We start from the raw sequence: 19,194 nt of genomic DNA, 5'->3' as shown, positions 1-19,194 counted from the left end.
GCACAACTCACTTGTAAACATACAGCCTTCAACTTCAGTCATTATGTATCCCCTAAAATTGTCAAATTTAAATACTAGCTTTCAAAAAAAAAATCTATTTGAGTGCACATTAATGAGAGACCAGTACCAATAAAAATAAGTTACATTTCTCAGACTGCAATCCACAGAACTCACTTCTGCCTCTGACCCTGGAAAGTCAATGTTATTAGAGGGGAGGTCTTACAGAAACATATAAAATTATGAAGGGATAAGATAGAGGTAGAGAGGATGTTTCCACTAGCAGATGAAACTAGGACAAAAGGGCATAGCCTCAAAATTAGGGGGAGCAGATTTAGGACCAAATTGAACACTTCTTCATCCAGAGTGTTGAGAATATGTGGAATTGTATTCCCAGTGAAGTAGTTGAGGCTTCCACATTGAGCTTCTTTAAAGCTAAAATAGATAATTTTTTGAACAGTAAAGGAATTAAGGGTTATGGTGAGAGGGTAGGTTAAGTGGAGCTGAGGCCATAAAAAGATCAGCCACGATGTTACTGAATGGCGGAGCGGATTCGAAGGGCCAGGTGGCCTACTCCTGCTCCTGGATCCTATGGGTTATTTTGCAGTGACAGGTGATGGAGTTTGATGTCTGTTCACAGATTATCAATTGGGTATATCAGATAAACAACTTATACAGACCTATTATCACTGATGTATTGTTAATAAATTATGCTGCATTCTATACGACTATTTCGGATTTCTGAAAGATACAAGGTACTGCATTTGTTCAAACATTAAAGAAGGGTTTCATGACTTCTATGCTTGCTGCAGAAAATGCTGCAATGGTTCTCCAACAGTTAATGATCCTCTACTTACACTGCTGAAACGCGCTGAACTCTTTTAGGTTCTTGTGTTGGCTGATTCAAGTGCTCACCAAGATGCACACCATTCCATTGCAAATGTTTCTTCTGCAATTTTAACTGTTTTTTAATCTCCTTAAACTCTGCTTTGCGTTGCCTCTTTTCAGTACGTAGTCTTTGTTTTTCCGCTTTCCAAAAGGTTTTATCGATTTGTCTCTGCAGCCTAAGAAAAGTTGAAATTGCACAATTCAGAATTTACACCAAATTTTCCTTTCTAAAACATAAAGAAAGCAATCTTCCTAATATTGTCTTGAAATAGTGCATAATAGAAAGATACAGCATGCTTGACAATGCAACTAGCCCAAAGGAAACAAAAAGCAGAGAGAACTGCATTTATGTCAGTGCCTTTCACAATCATTAATCACTCCACAGCACTTCACACCCAATGATGTATAATTGCTATTTTATAATTAACCCAAAAGCCAGCTGGCACACAACCACCTCCCACAAACTGCAATGTTATAGCAACCAGATAATCGGTTTTAGAGATGATTTTTGAGGGATAAATCACTTCAAAATAATGCCAAGAGTTCCTTCATATCCAGGTAGAGAACACATTAGCTCGACATCTTATATGAAGGACAGCATTTTGGACAGTGGAGGATTCACTCTATAGTGAGGAGAACAAAGATCTTCACGCTCAAGTTCTGGAATGGGATGTCATCCTATAATCTTCTGACTCAAAGACAAGATGTAGCTGACACTTAAAGAACAAACTTTACCCCAACAAAGCTCAAGGTTCAGATTTACAAGTTGATCAGAAAGTCAATATAGAAGCACATTGCAAAAACGTCACATTTGTTAGAGGTTCCTTTCAGAAATAATGTTATATACATATTATACACTCCTGAATAATGGATAGCAAATCATCATGGGCAGCACTCCGCTCAAAACGAGAAAAGTGCTGGACTCCAACATGACAAATATAGCAAAGGCCTAATTAACTGAGAAATACTGCTACTTCAACAACTGCAAATGCAAATGCAAATGCATGTTAGCACATTAAAGTTACAACTCAAAAACTTGGCCATTCAAAATAACTAAGACACATCAGAATTTACAGCTCATAAATCAACTACCAGCATTACATTTGGTGGCCTTACTTTTACATCCCTTAAACTCCACTCAATCTAAACTTTACAGTCTGATCATTTTTTTCCCCACCCACTGCACAATGCAAGTGATATTTCACAGAGTCTCAGTTCTATTTTAGTTTCTTTCACTTGCTGTTATAAAGTTGTTTTTAATTTGTTACCCATCGTCCAACTTTCTCAATTGCTTAACTGTTGGAAACACCCTTCCGACCTCTCCATTCCATTCCATTCTTTTCTAAGTTTGAATACCTCAAAACTTATTGCTATATAATCTGCATTATTCAAATAAAAAAATAACCCATTTTGTAGTACTTTGTATTTCTTCACACCAGGTAGAATCCTAGAAAGAAAATTCTAGAATGCCAACATATGCAGAATTGACATTACCTTGTTTGTTCTGCTGTACCAGACATAGCACTTCCAATAAATTGCGCCGGTGTAAGCTCAGGCAAAGACGTTGAAGGTTTTCTTAGCTTCAGCAAAGGGTGGTTAGGATCATGTCTATAGTTACCAGCTTCACAGGACTCACAAATGGTGTATGTGGGGCAAATGCTATGAAAATAAGATTTAAATTGCATTAATTATTTTACAATTATGCACACTTATATTCAGTATACGTAATGATTAGTTTTCTAACAACAAAAGATTGCACTGAATAATGAGAACCCATTCCAGTAAAAAGTTGCAAGTCCAACTTATGTTCTTAGTTATTGATTTTGTGAAAATATATCTCCTAATAACAAGCATTTACAAATAACCTGTGGAAGCGCACAGAATAGAAAACACATGCATGACACTTATTTCCAACATTGTGATCTCTTTACAGTAAGTGTCAAGAACAGTAGAAAAGGTTCAAGCAACCTGAATGCTAACCAAAAACAGAAAGTATGTTTCTATATTTGCAAATGGGAACTACAAACAAATCCAAAGTCTCAGACTGTTCAACACAGAGGAAAAGAAAAGTCAAAGATTATGCTAAGGTTTTCACATACATTTAGTTGAGATATTTTGTACAGGATTTTTCTGTGAAATTATATTTCAGTTCTGCATTCTCTTAGGTACAATTTAGGGCAATTATGTTATTGTTAGTAAGAATAAGAAATGCCTTTGGTCTTTCACTGATGGAAACAGTGAACTACCATTTGGGCCAAGAATCATCTCAGGAGTCAATAACCATGATCTAACCGCACACAGCTTTCACTTTGCATTTCAACTATATATAATTCGAGTTGCATTTAAACGATCCAAAAAAAAAGATACATAGCCACTATGCACATGCCATATTTTGTCAAGAGATAAAATCAGCTTACTTAAGAAACACACTCCACAGGTTTTGTGAAAATGCAAGACCAAAAATCACAAGAAACTTGGGAACACACTTTGTCATCGGAGCACCAGTAGCCTCAAAAATGAGCTGGAAACAACCTGTTGGATTGTATGCCCAGCTGTGTGTCGCATTTCAAGCTCTTTAATCTAATTGGAGGGCTGGAGCTCTTCAGTCCCTGTAGGCCCAAAAAGACATTGATCGCTGGCAGGACTGCAGCCAGCCAAGAGATGCAGCAATGGTCAATGTCCTTGCAACAAGTGAGATCACTGGACGGTCACCAGAACCAGGCAGACAGGTCTTGGCAAGAGGTGTACAGCTGTTGAGGGCAGGACCAGTGATGTCATAGGAGAGGATATTTCTACCAAGTGACCAATAAAAAGGCTCCCCTAACCCAAATCAATGCCAGGATTTACCAGGCCATCTGCCCCAGTATGACTGAAGGCCCACCAACTGCTGGTAAAATGACAGAGCATAAGAAATCCCTTATTTGGCAATCAGCCCCACATTCTTTCAGCATTTTCCAGATACCTACTCCCTTATCCTTCTTTTTCAGACAACAAAAACTCAGCCCTTGATATTTAAATCAGGTATGAAGCCAAGTGACTCTGAGAAAAGTGCAGCAAGATTCTCTTCTCCAATGTGCTTTGTTTCTGTGCCAAAGTTAAGATTATTTTTACAAAATAACTGCAATGTCAGTGTATATGAAGAACTCTGAACATTATACGGCTGTTACAGGTTTACGGTACCCTAACACAAGTAAAATTTAGTTGCAAAGTTATCTGCACAGCAGAGCAACAGATTTACAAACAAGGCACATAAACTTCCAACATTTATCCACGCTGTTCAAAGTCTGGCTGCCAAATGATATAAAAGAAATTTCAACTATATAACTCAGTTTACATTGCTGAATTTCAATATTGAGGGTGATCTATTTGAATGTAAAATGTAAGCACTCACAAAGCAAAATTAAGGACTTTTGACCTCAAATTCAAAAGATTTACATTGAGCTACAGAAATTTGGAGAAGGCAACAGAACCAGATACTTTGGAAGCAAAATTAATCTTGGGTGGCAGCCCAGAACAGGTGATAGCATATTAGGCACCTATTTCACATGCCACTGATTTCTCATTCATTTGGAATCCCCTAAAGCAAATTTTAAAATGAGAAAATATTTTACACTTTACATTACCTGCACTGATAGCGTATTCCAATAATTCGAGTCAGGCAATTGCTACAAGCCATTAGCCAATCATGGTAACCAATCTGTGTAGTGCAGGTTTCTGGAACCTGAACAGTACATACAGCTGAGGTACTGAATGGGTCATGCACCTGCTGTTGAATGGTCACCTTCTCAAAGAAGTCGCAACAGATTCGGTCAACTGTTTCATTCACAAGCTTTTCTTTGAACTGAAATGAGAATGTACACAATCAAAGCTCTAAATCGCAAAGATACAGAGATTAAAATGTAGCTATAAACACATTGCAGTATCCCAATGAGCCCATGGCTACCAGGAGGATCTCACATACGGCTGGCAATTCATGGCTGTTTTGCCCATGATTTTCTGTGAATAATGATGGGTAAGCAAATGAATTCTACCCTCAGGGCGCACTTTGGTAGTACTGTGTATCAAAAGCTTATGTTCTATTCAGGAAAGGTGAGCCAGTGAAGGAGCCTCAACTCTTGCATAGATTTACAGAGTGAAACGTGACAAGCACACACCTTATTCAATCACACCACAGTTTCACTCAGTGTCTCTTTATAATGTGCTTAAGTGAAACCCCAATGCTCTCCATCTGCATATAACTAAACAGAATTGAAATAAGCTTAGCAGTTTGCCTTTAAACAAAACACCAAAGAAAACATAAATTTAGGTAAAATTGAGCAATTAAAGGTATTTCATATTCCCAATCCATTTTGCGGGACAGAACAAAAAGATTTAATTTGTGAGAATACAGGTGCACTCTCAAATTCATCACTCTTCGTCCCAACGCCTTGCCTTTTTCAGAGTGGGCAAAAAAACCCAGCAAGCTTTAATTGGAATTACAAAGAATGTCTAAATACAGTGAACAGAGGATGCAGGAAAATGAAATAATATGATTCCAAACCATCTTAGATAATGAAAACAAAAGAACTGCAGATGCTGGTAAATAGAAACAAAAACAGAAGTTACTGGGGAGCTCAGCAGGTCTGGCAATGTCTGTGAAGAGAAATCTCAGTTCTGAAGAAGGGTCACTGGACCCAAAACATTAAAGCTGCTTTCTTTTCACAGATCCTGCCAGATCTGCTCAGCTTTCCCAGCGACTTCTGTTTTTGTTTCAGCCTAGGTAATGGTCACTGCTGGTAGTAATTTACTTCTTATACATTAGATTTAAGAACTCTTCCACTCTTCCCCAACTCTTCCACAACCTGCTTAAAATGATAAAAGACGAAACATAAAAGTTCTAGATTTGGGTAACCAGATTTGGGCATATATATCTATACTTAGTCTGTCAATAATAGATCTATGAAAAGTGGCAAGTATATAATTTGCTATATTAAAAAAAGCAATATCCTGCCTGACCTGCTGAGTATTTGCAGCACTTTGTTTTTCAGATTACGAATCCACTACTTTGTTTCACACTAACTCTTTTTTGGTGCAATTATATAAAAATAGCAACGAGTAAGCAGAGCTATAATATTTCATATTTCATAATACCATTAAAATGGTTTTCAAGGTTCATCATGATCAACCAACACCATAAATAGGATAACTTCATTCAATTCAGATAGGATTAAATGCTGGGATTTGAATATTGTGTACATTTCCAGAACACCAGTTCAATATGAAACTGATCCTCAGATGTTACAAATGACAAATTCAGAGGTCCTTTGATAAACCTGCCTTGAATCTAGCCAGACAAACTTAGGGTGAAATGTCTATTATCGGGAATGACAGCCAATTTGGAACCCATGTAAATGTGTTTGGACAGAATCAACACAGTTTCCTTTCAGGCACTGATCAACAGCAGAACTGACCTTCATGTCTCTACGAACTAACAAATATCTGCCCTTCCAGTTTTTGAGTTCGAATAGTGGAAATATCTATTCTGTTCTTTTAGTTAAATTCTAATTCCACACCCTGTTTTATGAATCAAGTTGGAGTCTCGTTCTATACCTTTTGGTAAATCTCCAAAACCCCAACGAAGGAGACATTCTTAATACCTCAATGTAGATTGAAAATATTAGTCATCACTTAAACTGCCAGGGCATCACAAGGCAGTCGATCCTGTCCTTACTAGTTGTCAGGTGTACAGGCATCATGCAGTAACGTTCACTCAATAGTTCATTACCCATGCCTTCCCATAATCCAGTCCAGGAACAGATGATAAGTGCAATGCCCCAGCACCATTTTGCTAGTAATTACCCTTGATAAACTAAGTAATCTCTGTCTCGAGTAGGCCTCAGACCAGACTGGGAAGGTATCTGGTTGAATGCCAAGTCTACACAGAAATACTGAGGTTATACTATCATCTTCCATTTCATCTCTTGGCCTATCCAATTACAGTATTGTGTAAACCAACAATCCATAGTAAAGAAACATCAGGTTATGTGAATAGAGATCATTCACTGAAAATTCACAGAATTTTCTATCAGTGTCTGGTTCCAAAAGCTTTTGCGTAATTTGCTTTCAGTTACCTGTACTTATGTTATTCATATAACTGTCCAGTGTAACAGCATGCTGTTGTAATGATCACAATGAGCAAAATTGACTTAAATTATTGGAGCTCTCCTAAATAGAATTAGCATTTTTGTTCCAAGCAAATGGAGTCTTATTATGTCAAACAAATGAAGCAAAGCTTTCAAATCCATTTGGTTTAATCTGTCATATAGGAATGAATTTGAATTACACATAATGAAAGTACCAGTAGGAACTGTCACCTCGAGGTTTTCACTAATAGGCCTTGGCCTTGATAGCCAAGGTCACGGATTCAAGACTCGGAGACTTTTAGCAATGTATTCTGGCTCAACACTTTATAACTATGTTTGATGTCTCACCTGAAAGAGAGGCCTTTCCTATACTACTTAATGAATTTAATTTTTTTTAAAATCTAAGTATTCAAAGAAATTTAGGGATTTTTCAAGTATTCTAGCCAATATTTATTCTACAGTTAGTATAAGCAAAATAGATCTGATTATCTGATCATTAATCTCTGTTACTTGTTTATCCTTCGATTTCTTTGAATTTCTTTATGATGTGCTGAAGTCAAGAAAGGTGCATGCAAATGCAAGTTCCCTCTTCTACAATAATGGAAGGAAACACCTATTTTCATCTTAAAACTGTAGGCATAATTCAGTTGGATTTAACAACACCAAGAAATTAACTATCAAGTGATGCTACTCATTGAGTTCCCATCACAGGAAGCAATGAATGTTCTGTTATTGATGTTTGTCAGCAACATTTATAATTTTATAAATTTATAATTTTATGGCAATATCTTCAAGGTTTTGATAGCATGTCACTCAGGTTTTATCATCAAAATCAAATATGGCATGAACTGTCCTTTCAATGGCAAGAACATGCCATCCCTACAACATCAAAAAAAAGACAAGTCTGATACAAAGTAATGAAAGGGAGATTCAGAAATACAAGATTGTGTCATCCTCATACTAGTTACCCACTGTAAAAATTGCAGTGGTTTGGAAACATCAGGTTAGAGTACTTAGACATGCATTCCCTTCACTGCAGCTGTAATATCCTGCTTTAGAATTAGAAGGACAGAAACTGAAGACATTTTAGCAACACAGTCTCACACAGACATTAATACAATCAGTGTTGCAAAATTACAGCCCAACCTCTATCCAACGTGTGCTCTTAGCCACTGAGACTTAACATCATAAATAAGACTTTTCAAATTATGCCTTTTAATCCCACCTGAACAACAGAAACGCCTATACTTACTGTTTCCATGTAACGTGTGAACCAAACCGGAGGGAATCGCCAATTTTCCTTGCTTTGATCTACATTTTTTGACAGCACCTACAAGAATATTGATAAGCACACCAAGTTACTACATTTTCTAAACGAAAAGAAAATAAAACAGCACACAGTTATACCTTGAGTGGCTGCAGTGTTAAGATAGGAGAGAGAAAGCTTCAAATACTAGGTAAACAAACATCAGTAGTTGTTACTTGCAAAAACAGAAGTTGCTGGAAAAGCTCAGGAGGTCTGGCAACATCTGCGAAGAAAAATCAGAGTTAACGTTTCGGATCCAGTGACCCTTCCTCAGAAGTTATTTGTTTTAGCTATTACTTATTTGCTACCAGTTAATTCAAGACTGTGATGGATTTGTGGAACAATAAAAAGTGAAACATCAACAAGATGCAATAATGATATATCGTCCATGCCTCCAATTTAATCTACTCAAAATCGGTGGTTTGGCATTATATGTTAGGTGTCTTAAGGAAGCTAAAGTCATGCAAGTTTTCACAGGGAAGAATTCTCGTATCTCCTTTACGGGTGGTTTTCACACTGCTGTCTGGCTAGCCAAATTATAACACACAAACTGAAAGCAGGTCACGCATTCCTTATTGTGGAACGATGAGCCTCTTGAAAATGCAAATCAAGTGACAGAGGAGGTTTCAAAATAAAAGGCCTAATAGCAAAAAAAATGACAATAATCAGCAGGCCTCCAAGTCAGGAAAGTAATATAGAAGTATTAAGAGGAATAAAAAAAAAGGCATGGCTCTGAAGGGATCCTTTGTTAAAGCACGCTAATTCAATTGCATTATGAATATCAAAGGCTAGCAATATTCAGTATTTACATTTAACTTACGTTTTTGACTTAGAAATTTCTTTTGTTTTTTTAATATTTTTATTGAAAGGAAATTTTTTTTTCCTTTTGAATATCACAACACATACAAAGCCAAACAATTCAAACCAATATTAAAAAAAGTTAATTATAATACTTTTTTCAGCTTAGTTAATCGTAAAGTCTTAACTATAATAATAATAACTGTAACACAGCTCAGCAAAACAAAGCAATAGCCATCAATCATCGAGCGCATAAGTTTATACATATTCAGATGTTCGTAGTTCCTCCCCTCTGAATACCAAACACATTACTTAGAATTGCCATGACTATATAAAGGCTCGAAGTATGGCAGACAAATCTGCACCCAGATAGCCCAAAAAGGGCCGTCACGTCTTATTAAAATTCTCAGTTTTATGGTGCACCATACTCGTCAGGAAGTCCAAGGGAATGTGCTCCATGACTAGCTTATGCCAGCCTGCCAGCCCTGGGGGGGTTGTCCCACAGCCACCCCAATAGAATGTTCTTCCTGGCACAAAAAGTGAGGATACTGAAAAGCTTTTTTTTGTGTGCATCTAATGAAAGTGAATTAACAAAGCCAAGAAGGAGAGATACCAGATCCATCTCCACCTCCATCCCCAAGGCCTCCTCTACTTTGCCTACCACAGCACTCCAGTATTCTGTGGCAGGACCGAAGACAATGCATAAGCATGCCTATGCACACTTTACATTTAGGACACATTGAAGAAAACAAGGCAGTCTGGGGCCAGATTTGCCCTGTGGAGAATCTTCAATTGCAAGGCATGGGTCCTGTTGCAAATCAAGATCGTTCTTGCACTTTTCCAGATAGACTCTCATATTCCAGAAAAGATCTCAATGTCCACCTCCCTCTCCCATATCCGGCAAAGCCGTTCGACTTTGAAATTTTTAGCACTTCATAAAAAATACTTTACCTTTCCTTTAGCTTCTTCTGTGACCTTCATGCCTTGGCCAATGCATTTCATCAACTGTGAATAATGTTTCATTTCTTTTTTCTTAGCCTTCTTATTCTGAGACTCTTTCTTTTCATTATTTTCAAAGGTTCGTTTTGCACACTGGCTTTCCACTTTTTCCTTCAGTTGCGTTACTTCATAAACATTCATTTGAATCTGATTTCCTTGTTTAACTGCACTCTAATTAGAAGAAGCACAAATAAGATAAAGGTCACAATATTAAGACCATAAGACACAGGAGCAGAAATTAGACCACTCAGCCCATCGACTCTGCTTCGCCATTCAAACATGGCTAATAAGTTGCTCAAAACCATTCTCCCGTTTTCTCCCCGTAACCCTTTATTCTCAAGAACCCATATCAGTCTTAAATATATTCAATGATGTGGCCTCCACAGCCTTCTATGGCAATGAATTCCATAGATTACCCACTCTCTGGCTGAAGAAGTTTCTCCTTATCTCCATTCTAAAAGATCTTCCCCTACTCTAAGGCTATGGCCTTTGGGTCCTAGTCTCTCTTATCAATGGTAATGCGTTCCCGACATCTACTCTGTCCAGGCCATTCAGTATTCTGTATGATTCAAATAGGTCCCCCCCATCCTTCTAAACTCCATCGAGTATAGACCCAGAGTCCTGAAATGTTCCTCATACGTTAAGCTGTTCATTCCTGGGAACATTCTCATGAATTTCCTTCGAACACACTCCAAGGCAAGTACATACTTCCTGAGATATGGGGCCCAAAACGACACACAATACTCCAAATGTTGTCTGACCAGAGCCTTATCGAGCCTCAGAAGTACATCCCTGCTTTTATATTCAACTCCTCTCAAAATAAATGCCATCATTGCATTTGCCTTCCTAACTACTGACTCAACCTGAAAATTTACCTTGACAGAATCTTGGACGAGAACTCTCAAGTCTCTTTGCACTTCAGATTTCTGAATTTTCTCCCCATTCAGAAAGGAGTCCATGCCTCTACTCTTCCTACCAAAGTGCATGACCTCACACTTTCCACTGGTAATCCATCTGCCACTTCTTTGCTCACTCTCCCAACCTACCCAAATCCTTCTGCAGACTCTCCGCATCCTCAATGCTCCTGTTCCCTCTAACTATCTTTGTATCATCTGCAAACTTAGCCAGAATGCCCACAGTTCCATGATCTTGATCATTAATGAAGAAGTGAAAAGTTGTGGTCCCAACACTGAGCCTTGTGGAACACCACTTGTCACGAGCTGCCACTCTGAGAAGGACCCTTTTATCCCCACTCTCTGCTATCTGCCAGACAGCCAAGTTCTATCCGTGCTAGCACCTTGTCTCTGACACCATAGGCATTTATCTTACTCTGTAGCCTTTTGTGTGGCATCTTCGCAAAGGCTTTCTTGAAGTTCAGGTAGATAACATCCATTGAGTCTCCTTGGTCTAACCTGTTCGTTACTTCCTCAAAGAATTCTAGCAGATTAGTTAGGCATGATCTCCCCTGATGAAACTATGCTGACTTTGCCCTATTTTACCATATAGTTCCAAGTATTCCTAGTTCTCCACTACTATCTCTCCAGCATCATTTCCCAACAGCCCAATGTCCACTTTTACCTCTCTTTTGCCCTTTATATATCTAAAGAAACTCTTAGTCTTCCTTTATATTACTGGCTAGCTTACCCTCATATTTAATCTTCGCTGTCTTTTTTTATTGTTGCCCTCTGTTGGTCTTTGTAAGCTTCCCAATCCTCTTCCCTTTGCCACATTATGTGCTTTCATGCTATCTTTGACTTCCCTAGTCAGCTGTGGTTGCCTCATCCTCCCTGTACCATGCTGCTTTTGCCTTGGCATGAATCTCTGCTGTGCCTCCTGAATTACTCCCAGATACCCCTGCCATTGCTGTTCCAATGTCTTTCCTGCTAGGCTCCGGTCCCAGTCAATTCTACCCAGCTCCTTCCTCATGCCTCTGTAGTTGGCTTTATTCAGCTGTAATACTATTACCTCTGATTCTATATTCTCCCTCTCAAATTGTAGAGTAAATTCAATCATATTATGATCACTGTCTCCTAAGGGTTCCTTCACCTTAAACTCCTTGATCAAGTCTGCCTCATTGCACAACACTAGGTGCAGTAATGCCTGTTCCCTAGTGGGCTCCACCACAAGTTGCTCTAAAAGGCCATGTTGAGACATTCCACAAATTTCTTTTCTTGCAATCCACAATTTCTTGCAATCTTGGAAGTATTTTACCACAAGTGTATATTGAACTTCAAATATTTTATCTTGAAAAAGGTTCTTTCAGTGCACTTTTTAAAATCAAAGTAAACTGGTATTCAGCAGGGAGTAGGGACCAAGTTGCTTATGAGACCGTAATATTTGGTGAGAGGATACTAATGCAAATTTCACCAAGTTGTGAGCCTGAATTGGTTTACTTGTGGAAGACAAGTCACATCTTACAATATTATCTCTTACTTCCCTAAGGGTTAGCTAAGCAAATAATTAGGCAACTAATATGGAAGCATTGTTGCTTGTTCTTTTGGGTGTAAACAAAGAAAAATGCAAGCAAAAAATGCTTGCAGAAAAACCAATTTGTGAGGTCAAGCACATGAACATCAACATTAACTAGACAGACCTGGAATATGAACACACTCTACGCAAGAAAAGGAAACTGAACAAAAATGCATCTCTTTCAAATTAAAATTCATTCAACAGCATTAAAATCAGCTAGGAAATGGAAGTCCTGACTCTTCCATTCCAACAAAGAATAAAAATGGGGACTAATTTTGATAGACATCTTTTCCAAGATGTCTGATGTTGGGGAGAGATGCTAGGGTTTCTGGACACATTTTGTTTGCTTGTTTGGGTTTGCTGCTCAGAAATCGGAAATGATTGCCAGGCTACTGAGACCCCTTGGCATCATGGCAGCCCACAAATCCACCAACACACTAAAACAGCAGCGAATGAACTTGAAAGACCCTATACAGACACCAAACAAAACTAATGTCATTTATAAAATACTGTGCAAGAACTGTAACAAACACTACATTGGACAAACAGGCAGAAAACTAGCAACCAGGACACATGAACATCAACTAGCCACATAACGACATGATCCACTCCCACTAGTATCCTTATATACAGATAAGGAAGGACACCACTTTGACTGGGACAACACATCCATCAGAGGACAAGCCAAACAGAGATACGCACAAGAATTCCTAGAAGCATGGCATTCTAACTGGAACTCCATCAACAAACACATTGACCTGGAGCCCATTTACCACATCTTGAGAAAAATAAGTGGAAATGACATCACTATAGGAAATGATGTCACCACAGGAAATGACATCACCACCCTAGGAAACTCAAACATACAAATAGAACGCAGGTTACACCACCAGTGCTTCATTCGGAGGCTCACTGAACATGTTACCTAGTATGGTGACGAAATGTCTGAAAACGAACCTTCCACCTTAGCGAGCAAACCTACATCCATATTTGGTTATAATGAAGTAGCCAGGCCAGTACATACATTATACAAAGGTCATCTCTATTATCGTAATCTGAATTATTTTCCTTCTAATAATGCTGCTGAATTTTCACACATAGTTATTAATCAGAAAGTACAGGATTGATGCAACATCAAGTGACACAGCATTAAATGATTCAGTAGTTAAACTTTGTATAATTACCTTCAAAACTTCTTCATACTCCTCTGTTATAAAGAAAAAATACAATTAATTTAAAAAAAAAACACAGAACTAAGTACAAATATGCAACTAAAATTTCTAAACATGTTTGGGGCTAGGATGATACTGGTAATCAGTCATAGACCACAGGGGCATGAGAGAGGGAGACAACTATTTAAAGGACACAAACTTGAATTCCACATAAACTGTGGGTTAAGGCAAGGAGATAAGCCTCCATACATGATCACTGTCAGTACAAGGATTCCAGGTGCGTTGCAGATGCCATTTGCACCATACTGTAGCCAGTTAGCCAATGAACCTTGCACTCCCCCAGATGACTAAGCTACATATCCAAAATAAAGTTACAGGGAACATAATGTGTTGTTGAGGGCTGAGCAGGCCAGGTCATCGAGTGTCTTTAACGCAGAGATAGGTATGTTTTTTATTAGAAGAGGATCAAGGGTTAGAGGTATAAGGCAGGAGAATGGAGTTCAGAACTGCATCCACTATGGCATGAATAGCCTAGTTCTGCTGCTATATCTCATGGTCAAGATAGGGCGTTAAGGTGAAGTACTGGATTGGTTTGGGCTTACAAGAAGAACCCACTTGGTAAAAGGAGTTGATATGTGCAGAAAGTACTGCCAAAAAGATTAAGCGGTTACTTACCACTTAAATTTATTAGATTTTTCCATGGAGACCACATGGCTTGTGGAGAGGATTCAATGCAATACCCTGTCCTTAGTAACAAGCTGACTCGGACTAAATGCATCACTGCTAAGGATTTTCAGCACAACTTAAAGGCATACATTGTTTCTATTTGCTTCTTATTATGTGGGAGCTTTGAAGAGTATTTTTAAAACACAATGGAATGCTTTGTCAAGACTTCACCAACACTTTATCAACAGTTAAATTGGAAATTCTCTGAGGACCTCACTTTAAAAAGTGAATGTTATGTTACTGACCTTGTAGGCATAAACTGGAGATAAGGAAATACTTGTTATTTTCAAAAAGTGTTGTAATTGGTGAGATGTCAGCATGCTGGTTAGGCCTGTATTTATTGCCCATCCCTAATTACCCAGAGATAGAGGCAGTTAAGATCAACCAAATTGCTGCAGGTCTGGAGTCACATGGGGGCCAGACCAGACAAGGACAACAGTTTTCCTTCACATTAGTGAACCAGATGGGTTTTTTATGACATTTGACAGTGGTTACCATGAGGCTCACGTTTTCTTCCAGACGTTCATTGTATTTAAATTTCCACGAATTAGCATGTTAGGATTCAAACCCATGACCCCAGAAAGCAAGTCTGGGATTTTAGATTACTAATCACAACATGACCACCTTCCTTTCTCAGGAACCCTCTGGTCTGAAGAAGGAATAAGACATCAGACAAAACAGCAATAGGTGTTAGGAGGTGAAAGGGATAGAATGGTGAGACGGACTCCTTCACCCCTGCAGGTAGAGGGCATCTCTCCTCTTCTGTACATTTGCAAGATAATCTATGTGATCTCTTACACTGTCCCCAAGCCAACCCAACCCAAAAACTTCTACTTGGTGTCCACCTTTCATCCACAGTTTCAGTAAAAATAGGTATTTAGAGGCCACAAAAATATATAATCAGTGCTCAGGTACTAATGCTAAGCCTGCAGTTTGAAAACCTCCAGGCAAATTAATCAGCAATTAAATCCAATATTTCACTTTAAATCCAGAATTGTGAATAAGAGAATCTTAATAGCAACATTTCACAAAAACAATACAGTAAACAATTAGAGTTAAACAATTAAATACGTTTAAAAGAAGATGGATTCTTCATAATATGCTACAAATACAGGTTTGTTTTAACCCATTTATTAAATTAAAAAAGGTATGAATCATAATAAGGTGCAAAGCACATCAATTTAACCAGGTCATTTGGAGGCTACAGGTGATATTAAGCATACAGTGAGTCCTGTTGCTCTTTGTGTAAGTATAGTACTCTTGTACATCAATAAGCTAGTTCCAAAACGTTGTTAGTAGAGACCTAGAATTGTTTGTGTTATTTGTGAAAATGGCAGGCCTGAAGAGCGAAGAAAATAAAACCTTTTTTCATATGAACTTTAATATTTTAAGCTTATTCTGAAAATTAAAACTCCTGGAGGCACAGTAAAACTTTGTTTTCTGCAACCAACTTATTATAAGCAAGCCAAATGTTTGAAAAGCCCAACCAAGGTACATTGTTGAATATTTTTTTAAAAAGTGATTCTGACGTGTAAAACAGCTGCCAGTTTTCTATATCTTGAAATTTAATTCTATTGCATGCTTACCTGCACTATTAACAGATACCTAAAAAACAAAAAAATACAGTAATGAAATAAGACATTTACTACAAAATACTCTAAACATACAAAAACAAGGACTTGCATAGCTTTCAAAACCAATGGTCAAAGTAATGACCTATCTTTAGGGTTCTTTTCCTTCAGCACAGGGTTGCTTTGGAGCAAAAGAGCATATCAAAGCAATAACACATATTCAATATGGTGTGAACATGGAATTTTCATCAGCAAGGCAAATGACTCCTGCGAAGACTCAGCACGAGTCTCCAAATTCTGAGAAAGATCACATACTGTCTGTGTACAAGACACAGACTTGCATCTGAAAACTCTACTTAAACTTATAGAATTTAGAAGCAGATTGACAAAATCCAAGGTTTATGGACCTCAGGCATGCACAGGACAACAGCTGGAGGTTAACCAGTTAAAACCCTCCAGATTACATACCAGCAGAGATCACTGGCAAGCTTTCACTGTTTATAAAACTAGCCAATGTGTCAGCTTTTATCTGGTCCTCATGACAGATTTATTCTGACACATCCCATTAAAATGCCAGACCAGCTAGTCATTCATCAACTGCCCCGTGCAGAACAAGCTCAATTATCGGATTTCTGAATCTGTTAGGGATTCAGCATGACTCCAGTCTACTATTAGTGAAATAATTCCAGAAAGCCAGTATCTCGTCACCAAGTCACCACTTATTTACACATGTTACTAACGCAGCGAGCTCAGGACTGGCACAGAGAGTGAGCAGGAGTCCTACCACTCCTGTTTAATGTCTGTCAGCCAGGACTCCCTGATTGGAACAGGTTAACAGCCCAAATCAGGGACCTCTGACTCCATGAGATCTACCTGCCTGACCTCATTCCAATCATTACAATTCCAGTGTGCATTTGCAGCAAACTGAGCCAAGAGAATGTGTTTGTTCATACTTATTCTCGAGGAACATGATTATGAGTTGGTCATTAAAACGATATTCAAGCACAGGTTTAAGCCATTGCTGGTGGACTACAGGTACTAAGGAGTTCTCAGCACCACTTTGCATAAAATACCTGTATTAGTTAAAAGGTTACACAAGTAAAAGACATTCCTACTTAGAGAATTAAAAGCCAGGGTATGAGTATTAAAACAAAAAAGCATTCCAAAATATTTGAGCACTACAAGCACTCACTTCTTCATTATCTTCATCAAAATACTTCATTTGCATATTGTTGAGATCAAAGGAAACTTGTACCTGAAAAAAATAAACAAAATACATAGTACTTTAATTTATGACATGTTTACAGAATTTGTCAACCATAGTAACACTTTACATAACACATATACTGTACCCAACTTCTAGCAAAACAGTTTGTGGGAGGTGATTTAGTAAACAGCATCTGCACTGCTGGAATTAGATTATGAAAGCAAATCAGTTCTAATTAGCACTGCCATTTCAAATTAAGATTGAGAATTCATCTAAAAAATAGAATGTGACAGGAGCAGAGCTTTTCAACCATACTACACTACCCTCCTGATCCATCAGGTCAACACCACACCACAGTTATTTTCCAAACTTTCAGGAATATTCCCAGAAGTCTTACATAGAAAAACATTTTCTTTACTAACAAAAAAAACCCAGAAATTGCTGGAAAAACTCAGCAGGTCTGGCAGCATCTATTGAAGAAAAGCAGAATTAATGTTTCAGGTCACCGAAGACTGAAGAAAAGTCACTAGAACCAAAACATTAACTCTGCTTTCTCTCCATAGATGTCACCAGACCTGCTCAGTTTTCCCTATAATTTCTGTTTTTGTTTCTGATTGCCAACATCCGCATTTTTCTGTTTTAATCTTTTTAGTGCCTCCTTCAAATTCATGTTATTAAGTCCTCTTGGAATACAAATGTTCTCACTGACATTAGCATCTACAGATTTGCTAATCTATACTAGTTGCTGGGAGGCAATACAGTTTGAGGAGACATTAGAACATGGGCTTGAGTTAGCTCATTCAATTTTTTTTTCAGCCTGAAATGGCAAAGAAAATCTCCACAGGCAAATTGTTCTCACAAATGACAGTATTCTTTCTAATGTGGTAATAAAAACATTTTGATAGAACATTCAGAAATCTCTAAATACATTGCACTGATCACAATATTCAAGTCTTGAAATTTTTAGGGCAGAGCAGAGAACGTATTCTGCCAAAACCTTTAATGTTATATTTAATTCATTTGGCCAGTGAAGACTGTATATTTAGTAAAGTTATATCCACAAAGCATTTTGATTTCATTCTTGAAAGAGTGCAGCACAATTTCACAAATTATGACATCCTGACATACCACTGCAGCATTTTTGTAACAGCTCAAAAGATTTGACAAGCACTACTCTGGGACAACTAGCAAAAATATAAAGAAAATACAATCTGATGTCAACAAGTTATGAAAGGGCAAATAAGTGGCTATTTGTAAAGGCTTGGGACAATCTCCTGAAATCTATGGCAACCGCGTTATCTGCTCCAGCTTTAAAGTGAGGAAAATCAAATGAGTAAAGGGGAACAAATCAGAGAGAAAAATAAAAGGGCCTGCTGGCATTATCGGGACACAATTAATCCAGAAACTCAGCTAATATTCTGGGGACCTGGGTTTGAACCCTGCAACTGATAACTGATCGACAAATAATCCATAAAAAAAAAACTCTGACTCAGGAACATTCTTCAAGGAAAGAAATTCACCATCCTGTTCTGGTCTATATATGACTCCATACTTTCAACAATGTGGATGACTCTCAACAGGCCTCTGAAATGGTCTAGCCAGCTATTTAGTTTTATCAGTTCAACAAAGAAATTAAACCAGATGGACAATCTGGCATTGACCTAAGCACCAGAAAAGACTGGCAGAAACAACAGAAGCGAAAGTGAGGACTGCAGATGCTGGAGATTAGAGTCAAAAGTGTGGTGCTGAATAAGCACTGCAGGTCAGGCAGCATGCGAGGAGCAGGAAGATCGACTTTTCAGGTATAAGCCCTTCATCATGAATGAGACTGGGAGCCTCGGGGGTGGAGAGATAAATAGAAAGGTGTGGGGCTAGGGGGAAGGTAGCTGAGAGTGCAGTAGGTGGATGGAGGTGGGGGTAAAGGTGATAGGTCAGAGGG

General features: G+C 38.2%; 1 protein-coding gene across 4 annotated transcripts in view; it reads right to left on the bottom strand.

Moving 5' to 3' along the window:
• Positions 1-19,194, bottom strand: part of nbr1a (NBR1 autophagy cargo receptor a) — a 73,635-nt gene that overhangs the window by 36,198 nt on the left and 18,243 nt on the right. For all 4 annotated transcript variants that reach the window (XM_043675024.1, XM_043675026.1, XM_043675025.1 and 1 more), the window contains exons 2-9: positions 17,241-17,303; positions 16,064-16,082; positions 13,764-13,786; positions 10,063-10,281; positions 8,260-8,337; positions 4,509-4,726; positions 2,380-2,544; positions 855-1,061 (exon numbers count right to left, since the gene is read on the bottom strand). In XM_043675024.1, the coding sequence (XP_043530959.1) occupies positions 855-1,061; positions 2,380-2,544; positions 4,509-4,726; positions 8,260-8,337; positions 10,063-10,281; positions 13,764-13,786; positions 16,064-16,082; positions 17,241-17,303 (992 nt within the window). The remainder of the gene's footprint in view (positions 1-854; positions 1,062-2,379; positions 2,545-4,508; positions 4,727-8,259; positions 8,338-10,062; positions 10,282-13,763; positions 13,787-16,063; positions 16,083-17,240; positions 17,304-19,194) is intronic.

This window comes from Chiloscyllium plagiosum, chromosome 33 (assembly GCF_004010195.1).
Source record: "Chiloscyllium plagiosum isolate BGI_BamShark_2017 chromosome 33, ASM401019v2, whole genome shotgun sequence".
NCBI classification, from domain to species: domain Eukaryota; kingdom Metazoa; phylum Chordata; class Chondrichthyes; order Orectolobiformes; family Hemiscylliidae; genus Chiloscyllium; species Chiloscyllium plagiosum.
Note: the sequence above shows the minus strand (reverse complement) of the source record. Positions and strands in the feature narration are given on the sequence as shown.